This window comes from Natator depressus, chromosome 10 (genome assembly GCF_965152275.1).
Source record: "Natator depressus isolate rNatDep1 chromosome 10, rNatDep2.hap1, whole genome shotgun sequence".
Lineage (NCBI taxonomy): Eukaryota > Metazoa > Chordata > Testudines > Cheloniidae > Natator > Natator depressus.
In genome coordinates, this window is record NC_134243.1 from 6938397 (window position 1) to 6951205 (window position 12809).

A 12809-nucleotide genomic window follows, 5' to 3' on the forward strand; every position below is an offset into this window, starting at 1 on the left:
CCGAGAGCCTCTAATGGTCCTTTGTGAACTTATGAAAAGGGTTGGCCTAGACGGAGGAGCTGGATTAATGGGCTGTTAAAGGATATTAAGTTAACAGGGATGCACTGAATCTGGTGACGGAATGAGGTCAGCCTCTAGCTTGTTTTCCTGGGTGTGGAAATGTAAACAACAACACTAAGCTTCTAATGTGCCTCCCATACAGGGATCTCAAGGCACACTGGGGTATTCTCCACGTCCCTATGGGTCAGTCCACACTAGCGTTCTTACCTTGAGTTAGCTGGCGGCCAGTTATTTCACCGTCAGTAATACATCTGTACAAGCTAGTTTGGAACACTCTCCAAACGTCTGTTCCAGGTGACAAGCATTTGCGGTTCACCCAGGGCCGATCCCATCCCAAGCTCCAGCCAGTGGGTGACGGTGAAAAGGGTATAATCACAGCAGAAAGCAGAAAATCCGCACAAAGCCAGGTTAGGCATTCTGGGGAAGCAGCAAACTCCTGAACTCTAGTCCCAGGTGAGCCCCACTGACTCATTGTGGGGCCTGGAGCAAGGCAGTTAACCTCCTTGTGTCTCAGTTCCCTTCTCAGCCATGGAGGATAATACTTAGGCCATGTCTACACTACTCGTGCTACCACAGTGCTTCACTTAAACCACTGGAGCGCCATGCCATAGTCGCTTCCTTCATCGATGGAAGGGTAGTTTCCCCTCAACGGAGGTAAATCCACCTCCCCGTGCAGCAGTATCCAGGTGACCGAGAATTCTTCCATCGACCTAGCTGCGTCTATACCAGGGTTCGGGCTGGCTTAAGGGCAGCGCTCAGAGGAGTGAATTTTTCATACCCCCGAGTGACGTAGCTAAATCAATCGACATTTTACATGTAAACCAGGCTTTAGCCACCTCTCAGAGCTATTGTGGGGATTAGTCAGTGTCTATGCAGAGGTCTGAATGGTGCTTTGAAGATAAGAGCTCTGCCTTTTTATTGAGGCAAGGGGCCAAATTCAGCGCCAGTGACGGTGGTGTGAAACCGGAGCACCACTGTCCAATTCTGCAGAGTTAATCCAGATTTATAACAGCGCCACTCAGAGCAGGATCAAGCCCAAGCTGGCCAACAGAGGGAGCAGTAAATGGAAATGGCCATTTAAAAAAAGAGCAAATCAACAGGGAGAGAGATTCAATTTTTCAGCCCTAAACAAGAGTCCACTGAGGCGGGCCATAAGCATCTTTGTCCGGCCACGGGACTCTTTTCCCACCTGCTGCCTTGCTTTTGCTTTGCAGAATCTCCGCGTTCGCTGCACGGGGGGAACGGAATTTTTCACCCGTTCGGCCACGAAGTTCAAAGGTGCCTTGGCCCAGAAGTTCATGTTCCTGGATGGCGACCGGGCTATGTGCGGCTCCTACAGGTAATCCAGAGACAGCTCTGTCAGCTGTTCCCACACCGGACGGGGTCAGCCTCAGCTGGGCCACAGAGGAACCGTGCGGGTCGGCGTTTTATTTTTTAGGAGATGTGAATTTTGATCCTCGTGATAGTGCAGAGTCAGAGCAGTGGGGAGAACCAGGCAGAATGCAGTGGGTGTACCAGCTGCTACTGCACCCCGATCCTGACCTGCAAACCCCGACACCCAGTGAACCTGACCTGCCCCCCACCCCCGATACCCAGCAATCCCAATCTCTCACCTCCGGTCATCAAACCCCAGACTTGCCTTGAGATAAGTCTGCTGCTCCTGCTAAATTAGGTGGCGGTTTTGTGAGGATTTGCTTCTAAGGCCCCGCTCCTGCCCCTTGGACCGGACTAGGACATGTGTCTGAGGAAGCAACTAGGCTGAGATGCACATAAAGCCCTTGCAGCAGTAGAAGGCAGCCCTCTGTGAACTCGGCCCAAGGGGCTGCAGGATCTAGCCAGCCCCAGAGAGCACAGAACTGGGCCTGGGGTTGAGTTATTCAAGTCTCAATAGCAAGCCAGGGAGCAGGGGAACCAAGGCCGGGTTTGCTGTCATGCACTCAGACTGTTTCTGATTGGTTTCCATTCCAGCTTCACCTGGTCCGCAGCCAGGACCGACAGGAACGTCATCTCAGTCCTCTCCGGCCAGGTGGTGGAAGCGTTTGACAAGCAGTTCCAGGAGCTGTATCTCATGTCCCGGGGGGTCAGCCTGAAGTCCATTCCCATGGACGAGGAGCCGGAACCCGAGCCGTTCACTCTGCCCTCTCTCATGCCCGTGACCCCAGCCAACGCAGTGGTGAAGAAGCTGATTAACCCAAAATATGCCCTGGTGAAGGCCAAGAGCGCAGAACAGATCAGCAAGATGTCGTCCGAGAGGCAGGCGGGCATCGGCAGAAACATGATGGACAGCAAAAACAAGGCCCTTCCCGAGGGCCAAAGTGCCGAGCAGCAAAACGACATGGCTGACCTATCCCCACCCATCCACCCTGGCCTCCTCAACATGGAGAAGGCCAACATGTTCGATTACCTGCCCACTTGGGTGGAGCCAGACCCAGACCCAAGCGAAATCTTGGGGTACATCAACATCATTGACCCCACTATAAAGAATGTGAAGCTATCCCAAATGAACCGCATCAAGGTCTGTGACGTTGCCCAGGCCAATGTCCAGCACAGGCAGATGCTAAAGAACAAGGAGTTGCAAGCCAAGAGAAGCCAAGAGCCTTCTCCAGCCACCCCTCCGACCCCAATCAAGGAAGCTCCCAAGCCAGTAGAAAGCCCCAAAGCAAGGAGTCCTGGGGAGGACAAGAAAGGAGCTTTGGCTATCCTGGCCATGAGCCAGCACCTGAAGCAGCCCACAGCCGCAGAGACGCAGAAGATGGACGTCAGGCCCCCTGTGCCAAGGCCTCGGACTGTTGACGTCACGGACTTTATCTCCAAAAACGGCGCGCTCGGCAAAGACACGGCTGCCCTGCTCGGGGACGCCAAGGAGCAGCTGCACCAGGGGGCCGAGCAAGCGAATGCAGATTACAGGCCGGGTGAAAACCCCGCACAAGCTCCAGCCGCGGCCAGCCATCACCAGCTGAGGAGGCAGGCGGCCATATTCCAGGAAGCCCAGGGCACGGCAGCCATGTGTCCCGCGAACGGGCTGGAAGGGGAGGACGATGAAGAGGACTATTTGACGCTCAGCGATCAGGAGAGCTATTCCAGCAGCTCGGCCACCCACAGCTACCACCCCTCCAATGCCTCCTCCACCTCGGACGAACTCTTCGAGGTGAGAGGTCGCTTTGGGCCGCTCCGAAGAACCAACTCCGATCACATCCCCAACGGGGGGAACCTGCAGTTGCAAAGGAAAATGAGCGACCCCCACATCAGCCGGGGCACCTACGTCAGCCCCCTGGGGAGCCTGCAGTCGCCGCCAAACGTGCGCTTGGAGGACGCGGGCCTGAGACGGGACAATGCTACCGAGGTGATCAGGTGTGTGCTGGGAACGGGCAATAGCCCGCGCGCTGTCCTGGATGGAAAGGGAGCACTCACCAGCAAGGCCGGGCAGGTAGGACGGCTTGTCGTATCAGCCTCTTCTTTGATTCCTTCTTCTGCCCTAGAGCCTGGCTGTGCTCTGCGTGCTGCTCGGGGCTGGCCTTAGGGACCATGGCACCCTGGGCAAGCTTGTATTTTGGCACCCCTGCTGCCTCCTCCGGCCCCCCACGCATCCCTCCTAGCCCCTGCTGCCTCCCCGGGCTCCCCCATCACTCCTCCTGCCCCCCGCTGCCTCCCCAGGCCCCCCACCCATCTCCCCCGCCCCCTGCTGCTTCCCTGGGCTCCTCCCCATTGCCCCTAGCCCCCGCTGTCTCCCCAGGCTCCCCCCGACCCCCATTGCCCCGGCCCCCACTGCCTCCCCCAGTCCTCCCCACTCTCCCACTGCCTCTCTGGGCTCTCTACTCCCCCAGACCCTCACTGCCTCCCCATCCATCTCCCCCGCCCCCTGCTGCTTCCCTGGGCTCCTCCCCATTGCCCCTGGCCCCCGCTGTCTCCCCAGGCTCCCCCCAACCCCCATTGCCCCGGCCCCCGCTGCCTCCCCCAGTCCTCCCCACTCTCCCACTGCCTCTCTGGGCTCCCTACTCCCCCAGACCCTCACTGCCTCCCCATCCATCCCCTCAGACCTATGCTGCCTCTCCGGGCTCCCCCCACCACCATTCCCCCCTGGCCCACAGGCCCCTCTGTCTCCCCACCTTTGCCCGGAGCTCCCTTCTACAACCTCGCACCCCAGGCCCTCCACAGTCCATGCCTCTAGACCACGGCACCTGGGTGGTTGCCCATGTGGTCCACCCATAAGGCCAGCCCTGATGCTCCTACCTCTGGGATCCTAGGTACATCCTGGGGTGGCTCGACCGTACGCTTACCCAAGCGGGACGTTACCTCTCCAGCTGCTGTGCAGACGTAGCCTGCGAGAGGGGCTAAGGGCCACCTGGGAGCAGAGCAGAAACACCCCCCCACACCCCCTCGTGAAGCTCTTTTCACCAAGCCATATTTCAGGCTCCAGGAAAAGGCCCTTTCAGCAACAAACACATGTGCCATGGCATGACGCGCAGGTGGGGCCAGGGTGGCCCAGGCAGGCGGGTCCCTCCCAGGCTTGCTGTTTAGCTCCTGATAAAAAAACGATTAGCATCAAAGAGAACAGCACCTGGCGCGGAATGACTCAGAGGCACACGGCGACAGTGCAGTGAAATAGGGATGGTGGAGAACATTGCAACAGTCCGCAGTCAGCACTTTTCAGGCCTACTCACTCTGCAGAGCCACAGCAAGGAACATGCTGATCATTTGGGCTTGGTTTTATTTGTGGGACAGCTGTTCCCACAAGGTGTGGACACACCCCGCTTTTTAGCATCGAACACTGAGGTTGCTGGTTCGCTGCTCAGCTCTTGCTACATTTCCTTTTCTAAAGGCACAAAAATTAGTCCAGGGCCAGCTTTCCCTTTCCACCTTTCAGTGCGTTCCGTCATTCGGGAACTGATCCTCCACTGGCAGAAATTGGAGCTACCCAGGTATACAGGATCTCAGGATCCAGTCCTCAATGTAGCTCTAATCTCTATAGGTAATAAGAAAAGGAGTACTTGTGGCACCTTAGAGACTAACCAATTTATTTGAGCATGAGCTTTCGTGAGCTCAGATGATTGCAAAGCTTGCACCATTTTGCGAGGCTTTAAACCATGATTTGAGGACTTCAATAGCTCAGACATAGGTGAGAGGTTTATCGCAGGAGTGGGTGAGTGAGATTCTGTGGCCTGCATTGTGCAGGAGGTCAGACTAGATGATCATAATATCTGACCTTAATATCTATGAGTCTATAAGAAGAGCTGGTGCCACTGAATTTCAGCCCTAGCCTTGTTTCCCCCGCCCCCACCCCACACACACACACACATCCCTAGACCCAATTGGGATTGAAACACCCCATCTCCAACACAACAACATAACACTCCTTCCAAAGCATTTCACTAGCTGTATGCATACACCACCACTGAAATGCAGCCACCTCTGTGGTGGGGGACTGCAGCCCACGGTGCCCTGCACACACTAGAGGGGGAAAAGAGGAACTTTGACCAAGGATACTCAGGCAAATCCCATGCTTTTTGACGAGCACCCTGCGGGCTGGCTAGTGTCCATGCAGAGGGACTCAGCATGCTGTCCCAATCCCCTGTGCAATGTGGCGCAAGCTGCCTTTCTGAACCGCAGCGGCTTTTGCTCAGTGATAGGCAAATTATAAAACCCTGCCGACACTTCCCCTTTGCTGTGTCTGTACCTCACCTGGATAGAGAACCCGGCTGATCATCCCCGGCATGATGATAACCCCCAACGGCAGCATTTTCAAATAGCTCGCCAGGATGGAGCCAGCCTTGGCGTGACTCAGGTTCTTAGCCGAGAGAGACCTTTGCACAATGACCTGCAAGAGAGATGGAGACATGACCAGTTGCAGCTTAGTGCTTGAGAAATTGGGCCTCAACCCCTGTGTCATATCCAAACTCGACCCAAATTTTGCAGCCCAGCCCATCTGGTCCTTGCATCCTGCAGGGCTGCAGTTCTGCTCCGAACAGGATCTGCTGGGATTATTCCAGAAGATCAGAACGGCCCAGTGCCGCCCATGGACTTCCCCCGCCGGAGATCCCAGCTCCCTGCATGCAAGGTTCCACCTCGCCCGCCAAGGGGCTGAAGCGAGAGCACTGCATGCTGGGATACGTCGTCTCCGCAGGTCGCAGCCTTGCACAACAGAGCAGGAACGCAGCTGCGCTCGGCCGTGGTTGAGATCAATCCGGTGGGATTGCTGGGTTCCGAGCTAGCGGCTAACGCGACACTCAGTCTGGCAATGCGGGAGTGCTGCTCGGTGACAGGCTCTGGGTCTTTGTTCCCCGTGTCAGTGAGGCTGTCTGCACTACGCGGTAGTCGTGTACTACGCGGTGTGGGGAGGGTTTTACCGCCGAAAGTGCAGCGTAGACAAAGCCTTCGAGCAAGGGGAGAATTTGCAGGAGAATGTGCCCGTGTATATTGAGAGACAGAAGCATTGTTAAGTCCTCGGTTCAGTGTGGCACATTCCCGTTCACACTGACCCTCTCTATCCTGTAATGAAGGAGCCATTTCCCCCCACACACACAATTAAATTCCAGATTCCCCTCAAAAATATATACCTACACGTAAACGACAGCACGGCCATCCAACCCTACACACACAAACCCACTAGCGCTCACTGCGTCCCATGACCATGCCTGCCCCTCCTGCTTTGCGTGCTGTGCCTCTCTGTGCTGTCCTTACAAGCGGGCTGAGAGCAGTGGGCAGAGCGTCCCACTGCTCCGTCCCCGTCTCTGCGGTGCCGTAGCAGTGAGCGGGGGGGGGGGGGGGCACAATGGACGGAGCATTCCCAGAGCGTGCGAGGCCTGACACTGTCATCTTCAAAGCACCAAACAGACACCCGCCCACACAGCCTCACTCACGGGGCTGTTGCATTAGTGCTCCCATTTCACAGATGGGGAAACCAAGGCATAGGCGTTCGGTGCCTTGCCCAAGCAACTCAATAGCAAAGCCAAGAACATAGAGCAAGGGTGGCTGGTTCCCAGGTCTCTGCTGGCACCAAGCTTCTCCCATCGATGGCAGGGCCAGATTCGGAGCCTCTCCTAAAACAGCCAAGTCAGTGGAAGGGCTGCAAAAAAACCCAGCTCAGCTAAACAGCCCCTGCCAACCCCCATGGCTTCATTCTCAGGGGCTCAGCAGCTCTCTGTATTACTGGGCCACCTGTTCAGAGGTGCCAAGTGCTCCTGACCCGTTGCTGTTGTAATCTCGGGGCCCGGGAAAGGCCTGCGTCGGTGACCTCCCTAAGCAGCAGCATCGCTCTGGAGGGGCCGGAAGCCTTGTCCCAAGTCAGAACGGCCAGGCTTTCCCTGACATTGTGCCTTGACCCGTCGTCTACAGCTGCAACCAGCAGGCACCCCGCAGCCACCACGAAGCTACCGCGGGCTCACTCCTCACGCCTCAGGCCCACAGACCCAAGCGACCAACCCAGGCGGGGGCTGGCCCAGGCAGTCAAGTGGCTCTTTCCCGGCCTTTCCGTCCAACCAGCCGGGGAAGATGCCGAGTGCGGAGGCTGCTCTCGCGTCCCTGTCGCAGTGACTCAGAGGAAGTCGCACGGCTGAATCATGGCCACGCGGCACGAGAACCGGCCTGCCGGTCTCGCCTGGGATTTCCCCTGACAAGGAACCTAAATGAGGCTGATTCACAGTAGATGGCACAGGGGCAGAATGGGGAGGTGCCACCTCACAAGTATCGACCGGGGCACTCATCACTCATCCAAAGCTCTTCGAGAGGAAGGACGGTCCAGGGGTTGGGATGCCAACCTGGGCCTGGAGAGAGACCCAGCTTCGAGTTCTTGTTCCACCACAGACTCCATGAGATCTTGGGCAAGCCACTTCGTCTCGCTGTGCCTCAGTTTCCCATCTAGAAAGCGGGGTGTCGGGAGGCCCAAGCCATTCAGAGTGGGAGGCGATGGGAAGGAGGCACAGAGTGGCACGGCCAGACCTGCAGCCTAATGGGTCACCTGCAAGGAGCCCATGTGTTTTGGCTCAGATCTTCGTGCCAGGGATCCTGTTTGCTGAGGAGGCGTGGTGGAAACACGCACGGTGCATTGCCTGGGTTCCTAGCAATTGTCTCTGTTATCTAAATATTTGCTCTTGTCTCAACACGTTCAAAGCCTTCGCAGCTCGGGCTTTTGCACAGCACCATCCAGCTGGGTACCTTTGGGTTTGTTCTGCATGGATCCAGCGCCAAGAGGCCACTCTGGCTTGGGTGTGGGGCCATATCAGCCTCAGTGCAGAGCCAGGACAAAGACACGCCCAGGATGTGCTGGGGCATTTACACCGGGGTGAAGTGGGTGTGAAATGCGACCTCTCACATGAGTGGAGGCATCTGATTTGGGTGTGGTTTTGCGTCCATTTTGCAGACTGGCATGGGAGCCCACAGCAAAGGATTGGGGCAAAAAGGAGCCATTCAGGGTATTTAACCAGCTAATAGGATGGAAACAGAGGGAGACAAATATCCAGTCTATGTAAGTGGTAGATTAAGAGTATTGGGGCCCGGACCCGATGTAAAGGCCCCTCTACACAACTAATCAACCCCCACAATGCTACAGTGCTGCTGGCTCCCTGCCCTACCAATGTCACCTCCTGCTCCATCCTTCTCAGGTGCCATCTTCCCCACCACTCAAATTGGTTGGCCCGTGGGCCCCTCCGAGCCCAGTGTTGGTCCGTGGGCCCCTCCGAGCCCAGAGCCTGGACTTGCGGCTGCATGAATCTTGCCTTAAGCCACACAGAGGGTCACCATGGGTGTTTAGGCTACTATACAGAGGCAGAGCATTGAGGTATCTCTGGAGACTTACGGGATGCTGTGAATTTCTGGGGGAAATAGAGGGCAAGCTATCACAGAAACCCCATTGGAAAATGCTGGGTTAAGGCTTAATTCTCTCTCTTGGGGGTTTCCAGCGACCCCAAACCCGAGGAGAATTATAGCTAGGGAACAGCAAAGAGACTCGCTCAAGGTTGCACAGTGAGTCAGTGGCAAAGCCAGGCCCACTCGTAGCATTTCAAGAGCGTGTGTCCAACCAATTCTTGCCAGTAACCATTATTCTCTTCTCTTGTCTTTATCAAACAGGGCCAGCCTTTCCACCACTATGTATCCAGGAACCCAGCATGCCCAGGACAAGGCAGAGGGGGCATCCACGCCCTGAGACATGAGAAAAACCCAGGGCCCAGCAAATACAAGGCGGACGGAACCAGTGCTAAAAAACCCACCGCAACCACCAGCCCCCCGCCATACTGGCAAAGCAAAGGTTTCAGTTCCACCAGGAACGTGCAGCCCGGCCACCTCTCACAAGGCATCAGCAGAGCAACTGGCAAGCCCTTGTCCTCCCTCCCAGAAAACCAGAGGACAGCGGACGAAGTGAGGATGCCACTTGGCATCCCGCTCACCAAACTCTCACAGTTCAAGCACCTCAAGACCAAGGCAGGCGGAGGTCAGCAGGTTTCCACCGACTCCAAACGGAGGCTCCCTGGGGCCGCCAGCCGCAAGGACCAGTAGGCACCGAAGCAGGTGGACTGCAAGTATTCAGAGGCCATTGAGCGGGGAGGTGCAATTCCGCGAGGGAGGGGGAACATGTTTACATTTACCTGGTCGGTGCACCAGTACCAAGTGGCCAAGACCGACAGCCCGAAAGTCATGCCGGTCCAGGGGAGGTCTCCCGAGACGGGATCTCGGAAGAGGTGCATAGCGTCAACTCTGGGCAGGTGGCATGTTGTGTTGGGGATAATCTTGGCCGGAACAGCCTTTAAATAAGCCTCTGCCAGGTTCTGGTATCCTCCGATCTTGCTAAAGGCTGGAAGGGAATGGGGAGGGGAGGCTGATTAGAGCACTGAAATACAAGCAGATCAGCTGGCAGAATCTTTCCTCCCTTCCCGCTTGCCCCGAGAGGCAGGGCCTGGGAAAGAACCACCACACGTTGCAGTGGAATTTTATTCTTATTTAAGAGACACGTGCATCAGCTAGTGTTTTGCATAGTTGGGCCCGGTAGAATCATGCACCCCGCCAGGGGACACATCCCGGGTCCTGGATCCAGGCTCCCCATCGGGACGCTCTTGCCACTGAGTTTGTATTTCCAATGAGTCACTTTTATTAAAGCACAAAGGTCCCCGGGCAGTGGGACATTCTTGTTGAAGTGGTAAACGCGACCAGAGGAGGTAGCGACTGACCTGATTCGTGACGGGGCTAAGTGCAGGGTCCACCCTTTGGCTCAGGGGTCAGACCATTTTGTATCGATCTAGGTAGTGACCTGATAGCCCCATCGTCTCTGGGCACCTAGACCCAAGTGCAATACAGACTCACTTCGCTGGGTTTTCTTAGGGTCCATCTACACTGCGAGCGGAGGTGTGACTGCAGCAGGTGTAGACATATCTGAGCTCGCTTTGACCTAGCTAGCGTGGGCTGTCCAAGCCCGCCAGGTGTCCTGGGTAGGTACTCGAGTGGCTAGACCTTACTGCTATTGGGACAGGACCTAGCTAGACCAGAGCTAGTGCAGGGATGTCTGGACGTGCTGCATTCACATCTCCGGCTGCAGCGCAGATGTACCCTGAGAAATGGCATCTTCTCTCTGGGGCAGTTCATTCCCCGGGGTGAAAGTGACACCTGTGCAAAAGGCCTAGCTCCCCGCTCTCCCCAGATCATCCCCAGCCTGGGCAGCCACTCGCAAATGAACCCCATGCGATAGACACCCCCCCCCCACCCCTTCAGCAGCCCGCTTTCAGCGCCACCCCGCCACTCCCAGTCCCGCCAGCTTAAGCAGTGGTGACACTCATTGGGGCACAAGGATCTTGCAGAGCACCCAGCTGCCCGACAGCCCTGATGCCTGCAGCCCCGAGTAGTGCTGCCATGCGGGAAGCCAGGCTTGCTTCCTCGCAGCCAGTGGGAGACAGAGGCTAAATTCACCTGGCAGTTGCCCCATTAAAGGCAGTGGGATTACCCTGGCTAGCCGGGAGGAGATTTTGGCCACGGATGCATGGGAAGGCAACATACTTGGCTTGCAAAAGGAGGAGGGAGGATGCCCCTCCCCTTCCTCAGCACTTCCTTCCAAGCCAATCCGTGCAGGAGCAGGAACACCCCTGTCTGTGGCAGCTTCACACGAGAGCAGGCGCTGCAGGGGTGTTTGCATCCCATCCCCAGCACACAGCGCGGCACAGCGACTGTTACGCCCAAGAGGAGCTGCCAGAGTCTCCTCTTGCCCAAGCCCATGCCAGGCCATGCCCCCGCTGGGCACCAAGCAGAGACACCCGCGCCGCAGCGGACGGGGCAGAGGCGAGGTAGCCGTCTGGGGGAAGGTTGAGGAAGCAGCCCCACTATGAAGGGCTGGGCGAACCCCAGGCCCGGATATCAGGGGCTGCTTTTAGCACAACCTGTCGTGTTTGGGGCTGAATTTATTTTAAAGCGATGGGCGGGGTGGAGGGAGCAGCTTGTCTCTATCTCGCCTTCTGTTCCTCCTCTGCGCTGCTGCTTTGTGAGAATCAGAGCGGGGCCTGAACTGGGAGCCAGATCTAATGCCCCCCCACCCACCCCAGCTCCGACTGCCCAACTCTCAGCACCTTGGCATTAGCAGCAGGTTAGATTCGTGGGGTTACCAGATCAGTATTGACCCTCACACTTCCTTTCAGTGCCCTTTGAAGGGGTCTGTGGCAGGGCTGCCACCCTCATGACTAGCTAGTGCCCATAAGTCACTGCGGCTGGCAGCCGAGAGAATTAACAGTGCAGCCCATGGAAACCGAACGCCCTGGTAATGCTCCTCTGGGCCCAGGCCAAAACTGGGGGCCAGGTGAAAGGCCTGGCCATCTGCTGGGTCTGCCCCATGGAGCAGATAAGGAAGTAGATAAGGAAGTATTGTTTACTACTTTTCATACCACAAGAACTAGGGGTCACCAAATGAAATAAATAGGCAGCAGGTTTAAAACAAATAAAAGGAAGTATTTCTTCACACAATGAACAGTCAACCTGTGGAACTCCTTGCCAGAGGATGTTGTGAAGGCCAAGACCATAACAGGGCTCAAAAAAGAACTAGATAAATTCATGGAGGGAAGGTCCATCAATGGCTATTAGCCAGGATGGGCAGGGATGGTGTCCCTAGCCTCTGTTTGCCAGAAGCTGGGAATGGGCAACAGGGGATGGATCACTTGATGATTACCTGTTCTGTTCATTTCCCTCTGGGGCACTTGGCACTGGCCACTGTTGGAAGACAGGATACTGGGCTAGTTGGACCTTTGGTCTGACCCAGTAGGGCCATTCTTATGTTCTTATGAGCCTTTCACACTCCAGCCTGCTGCGGATTTGTGTCCGAATCTTCAGACTCCTAAGCCAGATGCTCCCAAACACAGGCATCCTTGGCTGGGAATTCATTACTGAGAATTCACACTCTGGTAATGGCAGCCCCGAGCCCAGACTTTATTCATGGATTCCAAGGGCAGACGGACCCATTGCGATCCGCTGGTCTGACCTCCCGCAGGACACAGCCCAGCACTGCCCTGGGTTCCTGCCGGTTTGAGCGTGAGCAGCTCTTGTAGAAAAACATCCATCCATCTACCTTCTCCTCTTCATCCCCCCCCGCCCCCGTTCCCTGCACGGTAGGGATACTGGGATGGGGCTTTCCCCCCTCCCAGAAATGAGCCTGGCTAAACTCCGATCCAAACGCCCCAGAACTGCACATTACTCCCCCCTCGTTGTCTTGCCATTTCAGTGCAGTTCCATGGCCATGCGAGATGGGGACTTCAGTAACTCGGGCAGAGCTTATGGGCCCACTGCAG

The 12809-nt window shown here is 56.4% G+C and overlaps 2 protein-coding genes across 3 annotated transcripts in view; one reads left to right on the forward strand and one right to left on the reverse strand.

Moving 5' to 3' along the window:
- FAM83G (family with sequence similarity 83 member G) overlaps positions 1-10145 on the forward strand; it is a 30978-nt gene extending 20833 nt beyond the window's left edge. The window contains exons 3-5 of the mRNA XM_074965065.1: positions 1275-1399; positions 2029-3487; positions 9124-10145. Of these exons, the coding sequence (XP_074821166.1) occupies positions 1275-1399; positions 2029-3487; positions 9124-9549 (2010 nt within the window). The 3' untranslated portion in view covers positions 9550-10145. The remainder of the gene's footprint in view (positions 1-1274; positions 1400-2028; positions 3488-9123) is intronic.
- Positions 1-12809, reverse strand: part of SLC5A10 (solute carrier family 5 member 10) — an 80951-nt gene that overhangs the window by 43001 nt on the left and 25141 nt on the right. For both annotated transcript variants that reach the window (XM_074965059.1, XM_074965058.1), the window contains 2 exons: positions 9639-9844; positions 5740-5875 (listed from right to left, as the gene is read on the reverse strand). In XM_074965059.1, the coding sequence (XP_074821160.1) occupies positions 5740-5875; positions 9639-9844 (342 nt within the window). The remainder of the gene's footprint in view (positions 1-5739; positions 5876-9638; positions 9845-12809) is intronic.